Consider the following 22,119-nt stretch of genomic DNA (forward strand, 5'->3'; position numbering starts at 1 on the left):
CGTCAGCCGCGTCGCAATTGAAAATGGCGGTAGGGACGCAAAATGACGCCGTCTCCTTGCGCGTGCGCAGTGGACCCAGTACCCTCGCGTGCGCAGTTGGGGCGTCAGTCGCACATGCGCAGTTGAGGAATTTCAGGAAATACCATCAAATTCCAGGAAATTTGGGATTCTATTTAAGGAAAAAAATGTTTTGAGGTGTGGAAGCTGCAGTCCTCTATTTAACCTGTGATTTCCACTCCCTTAATAACAGGAGATCAGGAAAAGAATCCTACAGCACAGGTTGTTTTGAGCTTTGTGCATTAAGATATGTTCAACTCTGGCTATGAGGTGCTAGAACAAGCCAAGGGTTAACCATGAGTCATGGTTTAACTTACCTGATATCAAATAAATGACAATGCCTGTTGTTTAAATTTGTAATGCAAGCAGGGAACAAGAAATATAACCAAAGTATCAGGGTTATTCCCTTTATCTTCATCACATCCACATCTATATGTTTCCCACCTGCCCATATCCCAACACACATACATGCATTGACAAATTAAGGAAATCTACTGAGAAATCTCCCTGCCTAGACATCGGTTATCAAACCACTTGTGTGCATTTTTTAATCTTTGGCTATATTTTGGTTCTGTTATAACAAATCTGCTGATGTTAAAACTGCTCCGATATTTTTCAGCAGTCAGAGTTTGTTTAATGTTATTTGTTTTCAGGCTACAAGACAAGACTGCAGAGACTGTAGAAGCTTTGCAACAAGCTGGAATCAAAGTCTGGGTTCTCACAGGAGACAAAATGGAAACCGCTGCAGCCACATGTTACGCATGCAAGCTTTTCAGAAGAACTACACAACTCTTTGAGCTGACAACTAAACGAATAGAGGAGCAAAATTTACATGATGTGCTTTTTGACCTGAGTCGAACAATTCTCAGGCAAAGCGATAACTTGCGGAGAGACAGTTATTCAGGGTGGGCATCTCTGTGAATAAATGGACTGTCAGAAAATGTTAAGCTTTTCAATTGTAAGGGAAGCTAAAGATTTATTGGCTGAAATTTGTTTTTCATTAAAATGTTGTTTCATTTGATTCTAAGAGAATATATATTAGTTGGTGAGGAAGCTTCCAGACAACACAGATATTGGTGGGGTTGTGGAGAGTGCCAAAGGCTGTCATAGGATATAGCAGGATCGAGAACAGGTATGGGTGATATGGGTGGAGAAGTGGCAGATAGAGTTTGCTTCAGGAAAACGCAGCAAGGAAACGAGCCGTTAGCCCAAGTTGTCCTTGCCAACCAAGATACCTCATCTACACATTCCTATGCTGTGCTTGTCCAAATGTGTTTTAGATGTTGTTATAGTATTTCCCTTAGCTCCCTGGCAGATCATTCCCTATGCCCACAATCCTCTGTCCGATAAAGTTGCTCCTCAGGTTCTTATTAAATCTTTCCCCTCTCACCTTAGACCCATGTCCTCTTGTTCTTGATTTCCCCTCTTTTACAATGATACGTTAGTTGATTATCGTTGCTTATTGCATTAATTTATCCTAAGTACTGTCCATATCTCTCGTTTCCCTTTCCCCTGACTCTCAGTCTGAAAATGTTCTCCACCCAAAACGTCACCTTTTCCTTTTCTCCATAGATGCTGCCTGACCCGCTGAGTTACTCCAGGTTTTTGTGTCTGTCTTCAAGACAAAATGCAGAATTGAAATAGGAGATAATACGTTCTGTAATGACTAACAACAGTATAATCTTTGATAAAAGATTTAATTTCAATTATTAGATTGCACATTGGTGAGCAAAGTGTTACAAGTTAAAGGCCATGCAGGTTAGAGTGAGTATGTGAAGTAGAAACACTGAGCCTGTCAGTGTTATGCCTGCAGTCCTGTACATCGAACGTTCTGCAGAGGACAAGAGGCCAGAGGAAAAATCCTGATGCTGCAAGAAAGGCAAGAAAGGCCACATTGCCTGAGGTGGTTATCCAAAATAGGTGAGGTGAGAGACGCAAGGAACTGCAAATGATGAATCTTGAGCAAAGCACAGTGCTGGAGGAAACTTGCGGATCAGGCAGCATCTGTGGAGGGAATGGATAGGTGATGTTTTGGATGGGGCCCAGTTGGTAAGTGGTGGAACTAGGCGAGGTGGGGAATCAGCGACAAAGTGGTGGAGTTGGGAGACAATGGCTGGCACAAGCAGCAAGGTAGGCAAGCATCAATCTGATCTGATGCAGTCTCCATCTGAAACGTCGACCATCCCTTGGCCTCCGCAGATGCTGTCTGACTCCCTTCCCTCCTTTGAGGTCTGATAAATAACGAGGCAGAAATTGCTGCTCATGGCAAGCAGCCTTGCCTTTTTGTGGATTCACTATGTTAACTTGATGACCAAAGTGGCAACACCCTATACTATAGCTGGGTGATGTGCAACATAGTGCTGTCAGGGCAAACCTCACCTAAGCAGTAGCTGAAAAATAAACTCTGAAGCTAGCAGAGCCGTATCCTCAGTTTTGTCAGTTGTTTAGCCATGAAGAATTTTCAATTTTTATGAATTCAGCAGCATTCAAAAATATTGAAACTAATAATTTAAAAAAATATTTTAAACTCAGGTAGTTCTAAAATTAACTCTTAGAATGTTAAAGAAGTCAGCATTTAGTCGCCAATTCCTTCTCTCCATAGATGCTGCCTCACCCGCTGAGTTTCTCCGGCATTTTTTGTCTACCGTTATAGCATGGTTTCTCAAAGTGATAAGATGCTACCTCATTGAACCACGGAAAATAATTTAGATACAAATCTGGTTATCATTAGGCTACTGAGAGAGCAATTAAGAACTAACCACTCTCATGTGGACTGGCCACACAAAGGCCCAATGAGAGCTTTCTTTCTGTTCACCAGTTGTGATTTTACCTTCCTTGAGTTTGTTTCTATGTATTTGAAACTCTTCAAATGTTTGCACTGCCTTTGTCGTGTTAACCAATATGCTTAACCATATCCAAATCATAAAGTAGTTGTATAATTAGAATATAAATGTTGCATGGTTTTGCTTAGATTTTCTGCTGTGTTTTAGATTTTCTCAGCTCGATTTACATGATTATGGTCTGATCATCGATGGGGCCACACTCTCACTTGTCATGAAGCCTGGTGAAAATGGCAATTCAAGCAGTTACAAAGATCTCTTTCTGGAAATATGTCGCCAATGTAGTGGAGTTTTATGCTGCAGAATGGCACCTTTACAGAAAGCACAGGTTAGCCTTGAATGTTTCACGGTAATTATATCCGTTAAGTGCGTTCTTTACACCAAAATGCCTGATGCCAAGTTCAGTTTCTCCAGGGCCACTGTGCACCAGACATCATAGTTTTGGCCCCGACATAGTGGAAACAGCTGAATTCCAGAGATACGGTGAAAGTGACTGCCATTGATCTCAAGACAACATTTGGCATTAGAGTCCATTATAAAAGATGAGGTTTCTGAGTGCGTAGAAGCACATGATAAAATAGGCCAAAGTCAACATGGTTTTGTGAAAGGGAGATCTTGCCTGATGAACCTGTTGGAATTCTTTGAAGAAGTAAATAGCAGGATCGTCAAAAGAGAGTCAGTGGATGTGGTTTACCTGAGTTTCAGAAGGCCTTTGATAAGGTGCTGCATGTGAGACTGCTAAAGAAGATGAGAGACCATGGTATCAGAGGGTAGATGCTAGCATGGATAGCAGGTTGGCTGGATGGCTGAAGGCAAAGAGTGGCAAGAAGGGGGCCTTTTTCTGGTTGACTGCTGCCAGTTTTCTGGTTGACTGCCAGTGTTTACTGCCAGTTCCGCAGGTGTCGGTGCTGGGGCCGCTACTCTTCACGGTGTATATCAATTATTTGGATGAGGGAATTGAAGGCTTTGTGGCCAAGTTGACAGATGATACGAAGATAGGTGGAGGGTCAGGTAGTGTAGAAAAAGCAGGCACTCTGCAGAAGGCTGTGGACAGGTTGGGAGAGTGGGCTGAGAAGTGGCAGATGGAATAAAGCATAGCAAAGTGTAGTCATGCATTTTTGGTAGTAGGAATGAAGGCGTAGAATATTTTCTAAATGGGAAGAGAATTCGGAAAATCAGAGGTGCAAAGGGACTAGGGAGCTGTTTTCCACTATGTCGGGACCAAGACAGGATTCACAAAACGTTAATTTGCTGGTTGAATCGATAGTAATTGATAGTGAATGCAATGCTAGCATTTATTTCAAGAGGGCTAGAATACAAAAACAGGGATGTAATGCTGAGTCTTTGTATGGTATTGGTCAGATCACATTTCAAAGGTCAAGAGTGTTTTATTGTCATATGTCCCAGATAGAACAATAAAATTCTTGCTTGCTCCAGCACAACAGAATATGTAATCATAATAAATAATATGACAAAAACAAAAACTCAGGAAAAAAAGAACAAACAATAACAGTGCAATAATAATAATAATAATAATAATAATAATCTATTGTAGTTCAGAGCTTATGAGGATGTTGTGTTTAATAGCCTGATGGCTGTAGGGAAGAAGCTGTTCCTGAACCTGGACGTTACAGTTTTCAGGCTCCTGTACCTTCTTCCCGATGGCAATGGTGAGATGAGAGTGTTGCCAGGATGGTATGGGTCTTCGATGATGTTGGCTGCCTTTTTGAGGCAGCGCTACGATAGATCCCTTCGATGGTGGGGAGGTCAGAGTCGGTGATAGACTGGGCAGTGTTTACAACTTTTTGCAGTCTTTTCCGCTCCTGGACGTATTGTGAGCAGTTTTGCGTCCCATATCTGAGGAAGGATGTGGTGGTGTTGGAGGGAGTCCAGAGGAGGTTTATTACAATGATCCCAGGTATGATTGGATTAACATATGATGAGCGTTTGAAGGCACTGGGCTTGTGCACGCTGGAGTTTAGGTTCAATGTACCTCATTGGAACTTACCAAATAGTGAAAGGCCTGGATAGGGTGAATGTGGAGAGGATGTTTCCACAAGTGGGAGAGTCTAGGACTAGACGTCATAGCCTCAGAATGAAAGGACATATATTTAGAAAGGAAATTAGGAGGAATTTCTTTAGTTAGAGGGTGGTGAATCTGTGAAATTCATTGCCACAGACGGCTGTGGAGGCCAAGTTAATGGATATTTTTAAGGCAGACATTGACAGATTCTTGATTAGGAAGAGTGTTGGGTGATGGGACAAAGGCAGGAGAATAGGGTTGAGAAGGAAAGATAGATCAGCCATGATTGAATGACAGAGTAGACACGATGGGCCGAATGTCCTAATTCTGCATCGAGAACGTGTGAACCTATGACTTAAAGAGGCATCTCACACTCTGGTAAATTCTGATCAAGGGAATCAAAAACAACACACTGAAGTGTTTGGAGCTACACCACAAGAGAAAGATTGTTCTGGTTGTCATAGATCAGTCATCTTAGCCCCAGAACAGCCCAGCAGAGGTTCCACAGGGCAGTGTCATTGGACCAAACCATCTTCAGCTGCTTCATAAACAACTTTCTTCCATCATAAAGTCAGGTGAGGTTATGCGCTGCTGATTGCACAATGCTTAATTCCATTTGCAACTTCTCAGCAAATAAAGCAGCCCATGTCTGCATACTGGAGAAACTAAACAACATTCAGGCATAGGCTGTTGGGTGGCAAGGAGCATTCATGCCTTAAAGGTGTCAAGCAAAACTGTCTTCAACAAGAGAAATCTTACCACGTATTCCTTGTTTTCAATGATATTACAATTGCTGAGCCACTATTGGTCAGAAACCAACTAGATCAGTCATATAAATACAGTGCCTACAACAGCAGATCAGCGGCTGTGGTGGGCGACTCATCATCTGACATCCCAAGGCCTTTCCAACTTTTACAAAGTTCAAACCAAGAATGTAATACGTTGCACGGCACCTGCCTGGATGAATAGAGCTCATCCAACTCGAGATGCTTGATGGCATCTAGGAGAGAGCAGCCCTACCTGTTTATCACCATCCGAAACATTCAGTTCCCCCACACCTGTTTTACAGTGGCTGATGCGCATGCCCAAGCTCCAAATTAATTACCTCTACCACTGAGAACAGAAGAGCAGGTGCATCAGCACTTGCCACCTGCCGATACACCTTCAAACCACTGACCATCTGATTTGGAAATATATTGTTGGTCCGAAGAAAACTGAGGCTAAGGGTCATTTTGTGCCCTGTAATTGACCAGAATTTTGCAGAGGTCCAAGAAAATTGGAAAATTACAAATGTGTTGGTACTATTTAGGAAAGTTGGGAGAGAGAAAGCATGAAACTATCGGGGAGTGAGCATTGTTTTCTCCCTTCATAGGGAGCTAATAGCAACACATTTTGAAAAACCGTGAGAGTCAAACAAAATGAACACAGTTTTATCAAAGAAAAATTACATTTGAAAATTTGCTGTAATTCTTTGAAGATGGTCACTTAAAAGTGAGGTCACAGGTAGATAGAGTGGTCAAGAACGTTTTTGGCTCATTTTCCTTCATCAGTCAGAGTATTGAGTATAAAAGTTGGGTGGTTATGTTATAGTTGGGAGATCATGTTGTAGGAAAGATATTATTAAGCTGGGAAGGGTGTGGAGAAGATTTACGAGGATGTTGCCAGGACTTGAGGGAATGAGATTTCGGGAGACGGTTGAGAAGACTAGGATTTTATTCCTTCGATGCAGGAGGATGAGGAGTGATGTTATAGAGGTGTATAAGATTATGAGAGGAATAGTTAGGATAAATGCTCAGAATCTTTTGCCCAGAGCAGGGGAATCAAGAACTAGATTGCATAGGTTTAAGGTGAGAGGGGAATGGTGTGATAGGAACCCGAGGAAAATGCTGACAGAGGAGGTAGTTGAGGCAGGTACTATCACAACATTTAAAATACATTTGGACAGGTGCATGTATAGGATATGGGTGAAATTCAGGCAGGTGGGACTTGTTTAGATGGGGCATGTTGGTCCGTGTGGGCAAGTGGGGCTGAGGGCTCTTTTCCACGCTGTATCACTATGACAATGTAAGATAGGGGGTAGGGAAGGAATATATTGGGCTGGATAAGAAAATGGCTAACTAACAGAAAAGAGCAAGACAAATAGGTCATTTTGGAGTTGTCCATCTATATTTAATGAGGTGCCACAGGTTCAGTACTGAACCCTCGTAGTCATTTGGATGAGGAAACTGATTTGTCTGATTTACTGATGTTTACGATTTACTGATGGTCATGGCAGCCACAAGCTGCAGAATTTTTATATTTTTCTTCAAGTTGCAGACATTTAAACTACAAGGGAGAGTGCAGGACTATGGTCTTGAGGTCAAGATTGCATCAGCCATGATCTTAATGGTGGAGCAGGCTCAAGGAGCTGATCACCTACTCTTAGTCCTGTTCAATGTCACCAGATCTAAATCCTGGAACCCACCGTGCCTTTGCTGTGTCGGCACCCAAATTATGGAACGATCTGCCTCTGCCACATTAAACAGGCCTCTTCTCTGTCTGTTTTTAAATCACTTCTTAAAATCCATCTCTTCTCTGTGGCCTTTGATACCCAGTAAGATGTCGACTTTATTTACTTGATTTAATTTCTTATTTTGATTGCTTTTATTGCGTAGCTATTATTTTTACTCATGTTTTATGTCTTTTAATTTATTGTTGTATTTCATATGTAATTTTTGCGCCTTATGTGAGCTGTTATGTTATGTTCTGTTATGTTGTCTGTTTATGATGTCTTGTTTGTTCTTCTGTACAGCACTTTGGTCAACATTGGTTGTTTTAAAGTGCTTAACAAATAAAGTTGGATTGGATTGGATATCTTTGTCAGAAAGACTTAAGGATTTTAAAAGTTGATTTATCACCAACTTCTAATGGATAATTCAGAGTGGGCTATAAAATACTGGCCTTGATCATGGCACTTAGACCTCAAAGGTGAAATCTGAAGGGCACTTGGACCTCAAAAATAATGATCATGGCACTTAAACCTCAAAAATAAAGATAAACCTGGCTGTTCCTTTGGAAATCAAATTATTAATTCTGTGCTTTATATAAGTAGCAAGACTCATGACTTCACTTTGGTTAAGCTGCAGGTTTTGTTGGGAGTAAGTTTGTTTGTGCCGAGAAGCATGAACATCCTTCTGATGGAAGTTATTGGAATCTAGAGGTCAGAACAGGTGATTGGAGTGACTGGATGATGCAGCGGATGCAGAATGTTAAACTCCATTGAGCTACACAGCAGAGAAACAGGCTCTTTGCCCCAACTTGTCCATGCCAACCAAAATACCCATATCTGTGTAGCACGATACAGTTCCAATGCCATCTTTAAATTCACCCACAGTACCACAGTTGTTGGATGAATAACGGGTAACAATGAGTCAGAGTAGGAGGAGGGAGATCAAACTGGTTCAGTGGTGCCAGAACAACAATCTTGCTCTTAATGTTAGCAAGACCAAGGAGCTGGTTGTTGTCTTCAGGAATGAAGGGTCCATGAACCTGTCTCTTTCGGCAAGATGACGTGGAGAGAGTCAACACTTGCAAGTTTGAGGTGATTTGGCATGTCAACAAATAGACCATTGATCTGTAGATATATATAGTGGAGAGCATACTGAATTGTTACATTATGGCCTGATTCAGTAAATCATATGCCCAAGAACAAAGAAGGCTACAGAAGTTGGTAGACATTGGCCGGTCCATCAGGGGAAATGGCCTCTTCGCCATCATGGCGAAGAGGCCATTGCCCCTGATGGACCGGCCAATGTCTACCTTGGCAATGACAAAAAGGCCATTTCCCCTGATGGACCGGCCAATGTCCACCTTGGCAATGCTCTCATCTCACTGCTACCATTGGGAAGAAGGTACAGGACAATGAGAGCTGTTACCTTCTGGTTCAAGAACAGCTTCTTCCCATTGACCAACAGGTTCTTGAACAACCCTGCACAATCCTAATAATAACCCTATCTCAGCATTGAACTGCAATGGACTTTTAAGTTGCACTTCTTGCTTCAGCTTGCTCTATTATCATCTGGTTACCCAGTATCTGATAAGTTATAGGTATTATTGTTTATGGTATATGTATTTGTAGTATTATTTTGTTAATGTGCCTGTAAAGCTACAGCAAGTAGGAATTTTATTGGTTTCGATCCCAGTACACGTGATTCGCAATGATTACCTGAATAGGTTACACTTGGCCCATATCTCTCTAAACCTTTTCTATCCATGTACCTGTCCCAATGTCTTTTAGATGTTACGCTCCTGAATGAATCTGTATTGACTTCCTTGTATAGGAATTGGCAAGTGATTCTTTACCATGTGTTCTGTTCCTCATTTGCAGATTGTTAAACTGATTAAAGTTTCAAAAGAACATCCCATAACCTTGGCAATTGGTGATGGCGCAAATGATGTCAGTATGATACTGGAAGCTCATGTTGGAATAGGTAAATGCCTTCATTTTTTGTCAAAAATAATGTTTTCATATTCTCCAGGATGATTTATTGTGACTAATACTTAGTATAGTGTCCGAGTATTTTGTGAAAATGACACCTCGTAAATCATTTGTGTATATATTGTTTCCTTTCTTCTCCCTTGACGTCTGTGGTAGAAAACTTTTGTTTGCAAGTCATGTAGCGTGGAAACAGTCCCTTCAGTCCAACTTGCCCATGTTGACCAACATGCCTAACTACACTAGTTCCACCTGCCTATGTCTGGCCCATCTCCTTCTAAATCTATCTTACCCATGTACCTGTCCAAATGTATTTTAAAACATTGTGATAGTACCTGCCTCAACTAGCTCATCTGGCAGCTCATTTCATATACCTACCACCCATTGTTTAAAAGAAAGCTGCCCCTCTGGTTGCTATTAAATATGTTCCCCTCTCACCTTAAACCTATGTCCTCTGATTCTTGATTTCCCTACTCTGGGTAGACGACGATAATCTGACTGATGAAGGCTAATATATCAAAGCCTTCTAGGCCACCCTATCTACCTGCGACATATTTTCAAGGAACTCTATACCCCCACTCCTAAATGTCTCTGCTCTACAAAATTCAACACTTCACACTTATCTGCATTAAACTCCATTAGCCATTCCTCAGCCAACTTACATACAATCTAGCCTTCCAGAGCAGCCTACCATGCAGAACATTATCAAAGGCCTTGCTGAAGTCCATGTCGACAATGTCCACAATCTTGTTCTCATCAACCTTCTTCTTTACTTCTTCAATAAAAACAATCAAATTCATAAGACACCATCTCCCATGTACAAAATCTTACTGACTATCCCTAATCAGCCCCAGTTTATCTAAATGCATATATATATTGTCCCTCGGAATCCTCTTACCTAGGTCAGTAATGTCCCTACCACACATTAGGTTCACTTGTCGATAGTTCCCAAGCTTTTCCTCACAGGCCTTTCTGAATAGGGGCACAACATTAGCTACCCTTTAGTTATTCAACACCTCATCCATTTCTAATGTTGATTCATATATCTCAGCCAGGGCTCATGCAATTTCTTAGCCAGCTTCTGCAGTGTCCTTGCATATATCCGATCCGATTCTGATCTAATATACCTTGGAAAGCTGCATGAAGACACTGGCTTTTAGAAAATAGAATTATACAGCACGGAAACTGACTCTTTGACCCACCATGTCCTTATTAACTATCAAGCACCCATCTGTACTCATCCCATTTTCCCATTCAGATGACACCCCACTCTGTTGTTTAGCTACTCGCCGAGACTAGATGGAATTCACAGTAGCAAGTTAATCGACACCTAAAAGTTCTCGGCCTTCGTGGTGTTTTGTAGAACCAGAATGGAAACTTTTGCAAGTCTCTAATGGACAACATGATGGAAAATAGATTGGTTTATTTGCTGGCCTTGTTGCTTTTCATTGCTTTAACAATAAATGATCTTAATTCCTACCAGAGTGTTTCTTACATGCCTAAATATATAAGTGAGTTGAATCCTATGAGTTCCAGCAAACTATTGTTACACAGCACTGTTTTGATCTAACTGTAATACGAATAAAGTGTGCCTTCCTAATGATAGCCACAAGAGCAAAATCAAGGGATATGTTCATTGAAGCAGAGCAAGCAAGCACATTATTTGAATACCTATTTTATTATTGTGACTGCTTTTAGCCTTTCAATGGTTGCTCAGCTGATGCTTGGTTTCCTCAGGTATTTTGGGAAAGGAAGGTCGACAAGCTGCACGGAACAGCGATTATTGCATTCCTAAATTTAAACATCTCAAGAAGTTGCTGCTTGTCCATGGCCATTATTATTACGTTCGAATTGCTGAACTCGTCCAGTATTTTTTCTACAAGGTGAATTAATTTTTATTTGTTCTTGTGAGGAAAGTGAATGACTTTAGAGATACAGCGGGGAAACAGGCTGATAGGCCCACAGAGTCTGCACCGATCAGCGATCACCCCAAACACGCTAGCACTATCCTGTACACTAGGGGCAATTTACAATTTTACCTAACCTAATTAACCTGCAAACCTGTACGTCTTTAGAGTGTGGGAGGAAACCGGAGCACCCGGAGAAATCTCACACTGTCACAGGAAGAACGTACAAACTTCATACAGACAGCATCCATAGTCAGGATTGAACCTGGGTCTCTGGCGCTGTAAGGTAGCAACTCTACTGCTACGCCACTGTGCTGCCCCTGATAATGACATGAAAGCTTTTCAGTCAGTTTTTAAAAGAAATAAAAAAGTTAATGGCACAGATGCTATTGTTTGTATGGTGTTTGAAATATTAGTAAAGAGTACACCTTCAATACATTTCCATTAATAGTCACTTTGTTCACGTATGGGCAGCGGGATAAAGCAAAGTTAGGGTTGATGGGGGAAGTGCCTGGTAGATTGCAGTCCAATCAGAAACTGATGTATGAGGAAAGTAGGAATGACTCAGATTTATGAAAAATACGGACTTGACTTTGCTCAAGTGCAAAAGGTTATTCTTACTTTCCCCAGTCTCTGAAGAGATTTTAAATGTACAGTTAGGATTAATATTTGATGTCCTTTAATGGCAATTATTTTTCTCGGTTTCCTTTAAAAATTGACTTTGGATAAAATTAATAAATGATTGAAGATTTGGAGCGATACCCAGCATAAACTTTTATGATGGTTAAAGACCGATCACTTTTGGCCCAACCATATTCATGAATGTTCTTTCCATGAGAAGGTCAAATGTTTGCTAATAACTGTAACATACTCTTTGCAACCCAAATATGAAGCAGTCTAATTCATCCTATTGCTGTTCCTTTATCATCATTAAGTCAAAATCCTGCAATTTCCCACCCAAGAGGAGTATCTTCTGCCATAGATATTTGCATTTCAAGGTAGCAGATCAACATTACCTCTAAGGACAATTCGGGATTGACAAAAAAGTTTTCTTTGCCAACTACATCCATATTCTATAAATTAACAATAAAATAATCTTTCACCTGACTCCTACATGGTAATTACACACATTCCTGCCTGTGTCTTGACTACAGTTTGCTGCATGTCTGCACTTTGCTGCTGTTCAAAGTTTGCTTTTCTGGGAATCTCTATGCTCCGTAGTGAATGAATCACTTTTGACACCTTGATGGTCTTAGTTTGATGGGTTACTAGTAAATCTCCCTTTCGCACACCATCTCACAGATTTACACTGGACACAGGATGATGAGCATATTCAGGCATTCCGTTCCTGGAATTCTTGACCCATAAGCTTGAATTCAAGCATACAATGTGACTCCTGTGGTTGTCAATTTTGTCGCAAGCACCATCTTGTCCAATGGCCGTTGCCCCTGGCCACCAATCCCTGGCCTATGCCTGTCCCAGGCTTTCCCCTATTCTCCTTTACCATCGCTCTATTCCTCCAAACATTAGTATAACAAAATTAAATGTTTTAAGCATCAACAATTTGACATCAAGATACAGCAGTTTGGCAGTATATTTGAAAGCAGAGCATCCTTTTTACACTTCTCTTGACACTAACCCCTGTTTTTAGATTGTCAAACTGCATGTCAAACATCCAGGATGAGAATATATTTCATAGAACATAGGACCTTACAGTGCAGAAACTCAGTTAAATATTGGGAAAACCTTGGACCCCCCTCACCTACTCAGTTCTCTGGTCACATTTTTCATCCTCCATGTCTGACTCAGTTGAGCCAAGTGGGTTGGATAGGCTAGGTTTGCATTCACAGATCACAGACGTTCAGATGGGTTAAAGGCCTTGTGATAGAAATATGTAAGATCTTGAGATGTCTGGACACAGTTGGGTGAGGTGAGACTACATGTTTTTGTTGGAGAATCTGGAACGGTGCCACCATTTAGAAATAACAGCATTTATGCCATTTAAAACAGAAATGAAGTAACTTCTCCCTGAGCATTGTGAGTATTTGGAGCTTCCTTCCCCAAATTACTGTAGAAACATCCAATATTGTTTTTACTGGTATATGTTGATGTATACTCTATGGAAAGGGCTGATAGATTATCATGAATAGGGTGTTGAAGTTTAGATTGCAGTCAAGTCAAGAGAGTTTATTGTCATGTGTCCCAGATAGGACAATGACATTCTTGCTTGCTGCAGCACAACAGAATATTGTAAGCAAAAATACAGAACAGTTCAGCTCAATATACACACAAATAAGCAGATAAAGTGCAATAGGCTGTTACAGTTCAGAGTCTGTTTGTTGGCCAGTTAAATAGCCCGATGGCTGTGGGGAAGAAGCTGTTCCTGAACCTGGATGTAACAGATTTCAGGCTCCTGTACCTTCTGCCTGATGGTAGCGGAGAGATGAGTGCATGGCCAGGATGTTGTGGGTCCTTGATAATGTTGGCTGCCTTTGTGAGGCAGCGACTGCGATAGATCCCTTCGATGGTGGGGAGGTCAGAGCCGATGATGGACTGGGCAGTGGTTACAACTTTTTGCATCCTTTTCCGCTCCTGGACACTCAGGTTGCCGAACCAAGCCAAGATGCAACCGGTCAGCATGCTCTCTACTGTGCACCTGTAGAAGTTGTTCTTATTAAATCAGATGTTCTTTTTAAAAGATAGAACAGATTTGAGGGGCTAGATAGCCTACTTTTACTTCATTTGTAGTTAAGTTTCTTGATCTCTACAAACACTGTTTCCCTATATGAGCACTAAGAGGCAGTTAAGTCGTGCTTACCTGGTTCTATGACTGCTTCAAATGTTGATTAAATTAAATTAAATTTCTTTATTTATATAGCACATTTTTAGTCAACTTGCATTGACCCCAAAGTGCTTCACATAATTACATCCACACACACAGGCAAAGGTGGGTGAAGTGTCTTGCCCAAGGACACACACAGGCAAAGGTGGGTGAAGTGTCTTGCCCAAGGACACAACGACAGTATGCACTCCAAGCGGGATTCGAACCAGCTACCTTCCGGTTGCCAGCCGAACACTTAGCCCATTGTGCCATCTGTCGCCATCTGTCCTCATCCGTACCTTGGGTACTTCTGGATCCGACAATTCCATTGGAATCAAGGCCTGCCTCTTGTGTAACATCATCCATAAACTCAAGGCCATGCACAACTTTACTCCCTGCCTTAGTTCTTTTGTCCAATTGATCTATGTCTCATATGCTTGATCTTTCCTGAATAGTACTCTTTGCATCTCCTTGCATCTTTCCTGAAATGTACCCTTTGAAAGCTATCTGTTTGACCAGCTTTGAATATTCCCCTCCAGAGTCCAGTGTGAAATGTTATTTGATGATTTTGCTGTGACGTATTTTAGAAAACATTTTATAAGTGTAAATTCTCGTCCTGTCACTTTTAAGTAAAATGGTAGTCCTCCTGGAATTCAAGGTAGAATCCTCACTTTCTGTCATTTGGCTTTTGTTTAAACTCTTTTGGTCTCTTTTGTAAATTGAGAATTGCTTTTAGATTTTGTATCCCTATTCATCCACAGGCAATTAACATTGATGTCATCTGCCCGGAGTTTAATCAATATGTTATTCTTCTACATTCTCTAAGAATTTGTTGACCTATTTCTTAGGCTTCCAGTAGCATGGTGTGCAGATGCTGTTATCTTTCAGTGTTTTCTTCAGGGGTTTATGTCACCATTTTCTTTACTTTTTTTTCCTCACTGTATTTATCAATTGGGAGTCTTTCAATACTTGCATAACATCACCTGCATGTGGGATTTGAATGTTGTCTTAAGTCAGTGAGTTTGAAATTCCTCTGATGTCATTGTTAGTGATGTTTTGTCTTATCATATATTCTGTTATTTTCCAGAATGTTTGCTTCATATTTCCTCAGTTTTTATACCAATTCTTTTGTGGATTTTCACAGCAGGTTAGTATTTGCTTCGTAAGTTTTTTTTTGTACACTTGTAACATTCTGTGCTCGATGTGTCCAGTGTTGCTGTGAGCATAATTGATCACATAGTTCCTTGGAATGCATAGAGTCCTTTACCCAGGGGAGATTAATCAAGAATCAGAAGACATGGGTTGAAGGAGATAGGGGCAAGATTTAAAAAGGACACAAGGGGTAACTTTTTTAGACAGAGGGTGTGAAATGAGCTGCCAGATGAGGTAATTGAGGCAGGTCATATAAAATAAACTTGGCCAGGTACATGAACAGGAGAGTTTTTGTAGGGATATGGGCCATCTTGGTCAACATGGATGAGTTGGGCTAAATGGCCTGTTTCCATGCTGAATGGCTCTACAGCATATGTTAAAGCATGGGTTGGCAACCTTTTCTGTCAAGGGGCCAGGACATACGTCTGTGAGCGGATGGCGGGCCACATCTATCACGTGTCACATGGATCCCGCCCCGGATGGCAGGCATCAAATCGCGTGTTCATATAGATCCCGCCCCTTCGAGGACGCCACCTGGGACATTGAGCTCAAATATCATACTCACTCGTCCCCGGCCTACTGGCAACCCCGATCCCAACAGCGAAGCCCAGACACAGAAGGTGCGTGGCCGTGCCGGCGGCTTTGCGCAGGATGCAGTACAGCCAAATCACCTTCCAAGTACCAGAGGTAGAAAAAAATGCTGGAGAAACTCACTGGAGAAACCAGCATTTTTTTTTCTACCATCGATTTTTCCAGCATCTGCAGTTCTTTCTTAACCTGAGGCAGGCGATTAATTTGCTTTTATTTATAACTAAAGTTTTGCATGGGTTGCCATTGCAGAGGTGCAAAAGTAGAGGAGATTGTTCCTGCCTAACGCTGTTATTAATGCCGGGGGGGGGGAACAAGACACTCCATGTTTTGAGAGGTGGGGGACGATACCCCCCCCCCATGTTTTATAATCCGGATTTTGACATTTGGTGGGAAAAAAATCTATTAAAAATCTCCGCTTTCCGCGAGACAGTGGGGGTGGGACTGATGATCGAGGGCTCCGATTGGATGAGAGAGACGTCGATCAGCAGGCAATGTGTGGGGGGGCGGGACATGATGATTCAGCACGATGATTGGAGGAGGGAGGTGTCAGTCAGAGGCGGATGTAGGGGGTGGGACTGAGGATAGAGAGCGGTGATTCGGAGCTGGTGGAGCGTGGAGCAAGAAATTGTGTCCCCCCGCATGTTTTGATAGTGATTTCTGCCCCTGGCTGTTAAGGCTTTCTTTTACCTGAGTTAGGGTACATTGGATTCCAATCTTGCTCAAGGATGCAAGTGTTCCAGCACAATTCTTAGGGGTTACACTAAGAGCATGTTTAGGTTTACATTCAGTCATTGTCACGCATACGGATGTACAGTGAAAGGTACCCGGACGTGGTGCCGACAGACACGAAGACGAAGCAAAGAAGTCGAAGCCAAAGAACCGAATAGAAATGGGGCCGAAACGCCAATAAACCGAAAGAGTCTGAAGACGAAACACCTACTAACCGAAAGGATGGGACGCCTAAATGCAAACTAACCGAAAGGGCGGGACACGTAAAAGCCAACGAACTGAAAAGCTGCGTAGCCTAAAAGCAAACTTACCGAATGGCCGCTCTGTCGAAACGCCATCTACACGCCAAAGGACCGACTGCCGTTCAACAGAAACGTCCAATAACGAACATGATGTTGCCGGGGGGCGGGACTTGTCAGCGATTGGTCCAGACCCCCGCGTCCATCACATCACTGTGATGGCATGAACATTGTCCCACCGGCTGGGTCACTGTGTGACAGCAGCCTCAATGGCCGGGCCACTATGTGACAGCAGTCTCACCGGCTGGGTCACTGTGTGACAGCAGTCTCACGTGCTGGGTCACTGTGTGACAGCAGCCTCACCGGCTGGGTCACTGTGTGACAGCAGCCTCAATGGCCGGGCCACTATGTGACAGCAGTCTCACCGGCTGGGTCACTGTGTGACAGCAGTCTCACGTGCTGGGTCACTGTGTGACAGCAGCCTCACCGGCTGGGTCACTGTGTGACAGCAGCCTCAATGGCCGGGCCACTGTGATAGCAGTCTCACCGGCTGGGTCACTGTGTGATAGCAGTCTCACGTGCTGGGTCACTGTGTGACAGCAGCCTCACCGGGCAGCATCTCTGGAGAGAAGGAATGGGTTGCGTTTTGCATCAAGACCTTTCGGACGCACTCCGAAGAATGGTCTTGGCACAAAACGTCACCCATTCCTTCTCTCCAGAGATGCTGCCTGTTTTGTGCGTGGGAGCTTGGGCGCGTTCCGCAAGCACCAAGACGGTAATAAATAAAACATGTCCCCGCGGCCGGGGTGAATCACCCGGTGTGGTTGTCAGGGTCCGATGGCGGTGCATCGCGGTCTGTGACTGAGGGATGCTCCCGTGGGCGGAGACGGAGGGGAGAGAGAAGGGGGAGAGAGAAGGGAGAGAGGGGGGGTGGAGAGGGGGGGGGGAGGAGAAGAGAGGAGGAGAAAGAGAAGAGGGGAGAGAGAGGAGGAGAGAAAAGGGGAGAGAGGTGGAGAGAGAAGGGAGAGAGAGGGGGGAGAAGCGGAGCGTGGGGTTCATTTTCCCACACAAGCCATAGGTGACTGGGCAATCTGAACTCAAGCACCAAGTTGAAAACGGCCGAAGGTGTGCAGCCACCACTCTCCCACGGTCACCCTCCGCGGGCTGTGGGTCGGGTGGAGCGGAGGTTTGGGACAATGTTCATGCCTTCACAGTGATGTGATGGACGCGGGGGTCTGGACCAATCGCTGACAAGTCCCGCCCCCGGCAACGTCATGTCCGTTATTGGACGTTTCTGTTGAGCGGCAGTCGGTTCGTTGGCCTGTAGGCGGCGCCGCCTTTCAGGTAGGTGGCGTTTCGACAGAGCGGCCATTTGGTAAGTTTGCTTTTAGGCTACGCAGCTTTTCGGTTCGTTGGCTTTCAGGCATCCCGCCCTTTCGGTTAGTTTGCATTTAGGCGTCCCATCCTTTTGGGTAGTAGGCGTTTCGTCTTTGTAATCTTTCAGTTTATTGACGTTTCGGCCTCGTTTCCATTCGGTTCTTTGACTTCGACTTCTTTGCTTCGGCCTCTCGTCCGTTGGTGCCATGTTCACACACGCAGTGAAATGCCTTGTGTTGCATGCTGTCCAATTAAATCAAAAAATACTGTACATAAATAAAATCAAGTCAAACTCAAGTATATTAGATATAGCAACAGAATATATTTCTCAGCATCCTGGCACACCAGTTCCATAGACAAAGCCTATTGTCCGCAATTAGGTAGAGATGAATGAGAGTACCCTAATTTATGGAAGGACCATTCTGAAGCATGATAAGAGGGGAAGAAGTTATTCTTGAAAGGTCTGTGTAGGAATGGGAAGGAGAAAAAGTGTCCAGCAACCGGGAGATCATGTTGGTTCACGCGGGCTGAGCGAAGGTGTTCCGCGAAACGATCGCCCAGTCTGCATTTGGTTTCGCCGATGTATAACAGTCCACATCTTGAACAACGGATACAGTAGATGAGGTTGGAGGAGGTGCAAGTGAACCTCTGCCTAACCTGAAAGGACTGTCGGGGTCCCTGGATAGAGTCGAGGGAGGAGGTACAGCGACAGGTGTTGCAACTTCTGCGGTTGCGGGGGAAGGTACCTGGGGAGGGGGTGGTTTGGGTGGGAAGGGATTAGTTAACCAGGGAGTTGAGGAGGGAACGGTCTCTGCGGAAGGCGGAAAGGGGTGGAGATGGAAAAATCTGGCTAGTGGTGGGTTCCGTTGGAAGTGGCGGATATTTCGGAGGATTATATGTTGTATGCAACGGCTGATGGGGTGGAAGGTAGGACTAGGGGAACTCTGTCTCTGTTGCGACTATGGGGAGGGCGAGCAAGGGCGGAGCTGTGGGGTACCGAGGAGAAACGAGTGAGGGCCTCATCTATAATGGGAAAGTCAACTAGTTGTTTGGAATAGTCCCAGCACTGGCTCCACCTTAGTTGCAAAATCCCAGCTGATGTGATTGTTAAGAGAGTTTCAAAGATTCATAAACCTGAGAAATAGGTTTTGCCTAACCTCTGTCTTAAATGGGCAATCACATAATTTAAAATAGTGATTCCTAGTTCTACACTTTTCCCAAAAGTGAAAGCAATCTCATGGCATTAAACCTGAAAAGACTTTTCAATCTAATTTATCTTTTAATAAAGTCCCCTCTCACTTCACTGAGCTCCAGTGAACACTAGTCGAGGCTTATTCAACTGTCCTCATAAGATAACCTGTCTGTTCCAGGTATTTATTGAGGAAACATTATATGAATTGCTTCCAATACATTTAAAACCTTTTCCTTAAGTTTGTAATTAAGTTCTGGAACCGTTGCCTGATAGAGATTAGTAATGGGAACGTGGTAAATCTCTAATTATTCCTGGTTGCATCCTATTGCTTGGAGCAGTGAGATGACGATAGAGTTAGTGGGATAATTTACTATCCGTATGGTGATATGCTCAAACTGAAGGAATGTTGGAATAACGTCTGCATCTCCAACCCGTATTTATGCACTCCCAGTCGCGTCTGAGAGGCGAGAATAAACCTTGGTATATTGGAAGCATACAAGTAATGTAATGAAACATTTCTTATTTTACAGCCCTTGTATGACACTGCATACCTTACATTGTACAACATCAGCTTCACTTCTCTTCCCATCCTGTTGTATAGCCTGATGGAACAGCATGTTAGTGTCGATGCCCTCAAAAGAGACCCGACATTGTACAGGTGAGCCAGGAGGCATATAGTGTGATATATAGGATATGAATTTTGCTGCGAAGAGGTTGTTTTGAAAATTCAAGTCTCGGTCTGAAATTAGGTTGAGCAGGGTGTAAAAGAGGAGGATAAGAAATGGGAACCAGATTTTGGTAAACATTGTGATTGTTGGTGACAGGCCTTAAGAAATGTATATAGTTTGTAAAAAATCTGCAATAGCAAAACTTTTACGATGATTAAGGGAAGTCGATACCTAATGCCCCTGTCCCACTTAGGAAACCTGAACGGAAACCTCTGGAGACTTTGGGCCCCACCCAAGGTTTCCGTGCGGTTCCCGGAGGTTTTTGTCAGTCTTCCTACCTGCTTCCACTACCTGCTACTTCCGGCAACCACCTGCAACCTCCGGGAACCGCACGGAAACCTTGGGTGGAGCGCGAAGTCTCCAGAGGTTTCCTTTCAGGTTTCCTAAGTGGGACAGGGTCTTTAACCGTTCAAAGGTAAAGCAAGAGGATTTCCTAAACTCAACGTAATTTCTAATTTCAATCATTGTATATGAAGCATAGGAGTAATGTTGAACGTTTGCTAAAACTTTGAATATTGTTGGAGTTCTCGATAACACCATGATGGACTGTGTAAAGATGGCATTGGAGGTGCACTGGGCAGGGCAAGAGAGGGAGATTAAATTTAGAAGGAAGCCTTCTAAATGTGTTTTCTTCCTTCAGAAGAACGAAAGGGCAATTTGAGCAGAAACATCATCAGTGATGAAAGATTTTTATAATGCATTATAAATCAATAACAAAGATACACAATCCAATTCCATCGTTTTTCTTCTCAACCACCAGGGACATTGCCAAAAATTCCTTGTTATGTTGGAAGTTGTTCCTTTACTGGACATTCCTGGGAGTATTTGATGCCGTGGTATTTTTCTTTGGTGCTTATCTTCTGTTTGACCATTCAGCAATGACCAGCAATGGAAAGGTGAGTACACAACCTCACTAAAGAGACCCAGCACTTAAAAACTTCCACCAATCTTCTGCATTAAGGCTTCTTTTAACACCCTATGTTTTAAATATTTCATCTAAGTCTTTTAAAGATGCATTTAATTTTGCTCTTTATTCAAGTGCTTGTCTATTGAAAGATATTTTAATAAAGTTGTTGATCATTACTTCTCCTTTTTCTTTTGCTCTGTTATTTTATCCAATAATCCTTGTTTGCTTCTGTTTCCCTGTTAATTTACTTAAATGATTCTGTGGGTTTTTGTTTTGCTCTGTTGACTTACTTTGTCTTGTGTTTTTGGCCTTTGCCATTTGCTTCTCTTTCTAATGCCAGCTAATGAAGGCCAATTTGATGGTAAGACCAATCTCTCCTTCTCCCTGTGTCTCACTGTGGGGCAATTCGCATTGAACCATTATTGACTCATACAATGACTTTTCAGAGGAGATTAAGATAGCAAATTACTGGTTAACGTGCATATTTATTTTGGCATTGTTGAATTCTCTCCTCGAAGGAAAGTTTTATCAATTAAATTACTGAACTGGGAACATAATGACGAACAACAGAGCTGCAGAGATGGTGAAGAAGCAGCATAGGTGGCCTAGTGATGTTGTTGCAGTGCCCGATTGTAATGTTATTACAATGGAAATAAGATGGGGTAGTTATTTCACCATTTTTTGTCAGATGAAATATCAAATACCAGAGGGCATAGCTTTAAGGTGATAGGGGCAAAGTTTAAAGTCATGTGCAGGGCAGGTTTTTTTAAACAGAGAGTGGTGGGTGCCTGGAACTTGCTGTCAAGGATGGTGATGGAGGCAGATATGATAGTGGCGTTTAAGAGGCTGTTACATAGGCACATGGATATGGAGGGATATGGAAGATGAGATTAGTTTACTTGGCAACATGTTTGAAATAGACAATATGGGCTGAAGGACCTGTTCCTGTTCTGTATTGTTAACAATTTTTTTTTTAAAGGTATTGAAGAAAGATTGGTTATGTTCATAGACTGCGTAAAATGTAGCTATTGAAAATTGAAGATGAAACCAAATGATAACGTGACTGGGCCTAATATTATTGG

The 22,119-nt window shown here is 42.8% G+C and overlaps 1 protein-coding gene across 3 annotated transcripts in view; it reads left to right on the forward strand.

The window, feature by feature from the left end:
- Positions 1 to 22,119, forward strand: part of atp11a (ATPase phospholipid transporting 11A) — a 165,133-nt gene that overhangs the window by 84,407 nt on the left and 58,607 nt on the right. For all 3 annotated transcript variants that reach the window (XM_033022290.1, XM_033022289.1, XM_033022287.1), the window contains exons 19-25: positions 711 to 962; positions 3,048 to 3,225; positions 9,287 to 9,389; positions 11,132 to 11,277; positions 15,210 to 15,269; positions 19,933 to 20,060; positions 20,891 to 21,026. In XM_033022290.1, coding sequence (XP_032878181.1) covers positions 711 to 962; positions 3,048 to 3,225; positions 9,287 to 9,389; positions 11,132 to 11,277; positions 15,210 to 15,269; positions 19,933 to 20,060; positions 20,891 to 21,026 — 1,003 coding nt within the window. The remainder of the gene's footprint in view (positions 1 to 710; positions 963 to 3,047; positions 3,226 to 9,286; positions 9,390 to 11,131; positions 11,278 to 15,209; positions 15,270 to 19,932; positions 20,061 to 20,890; positions 21,027 to 22,119) is intronic.

The sequence above is a fragment of the Amblyraja radiata genome, chromosome 6, assembly GCF_010909765.2.
Source record: "Amblyraja radiata isolate CabotCenter1 chromosome 6, sAmbRad1.1.pri, whole genome shotgun sequence".
In the NCBI taxonomy this organism is placed as follows: domain Eukaryota; kingdom Metazoa; phylum Chordata; class Chondrichthyes; order Rajiformes; family Rajidae; genus Amblyraja; species Amblyraja radiata.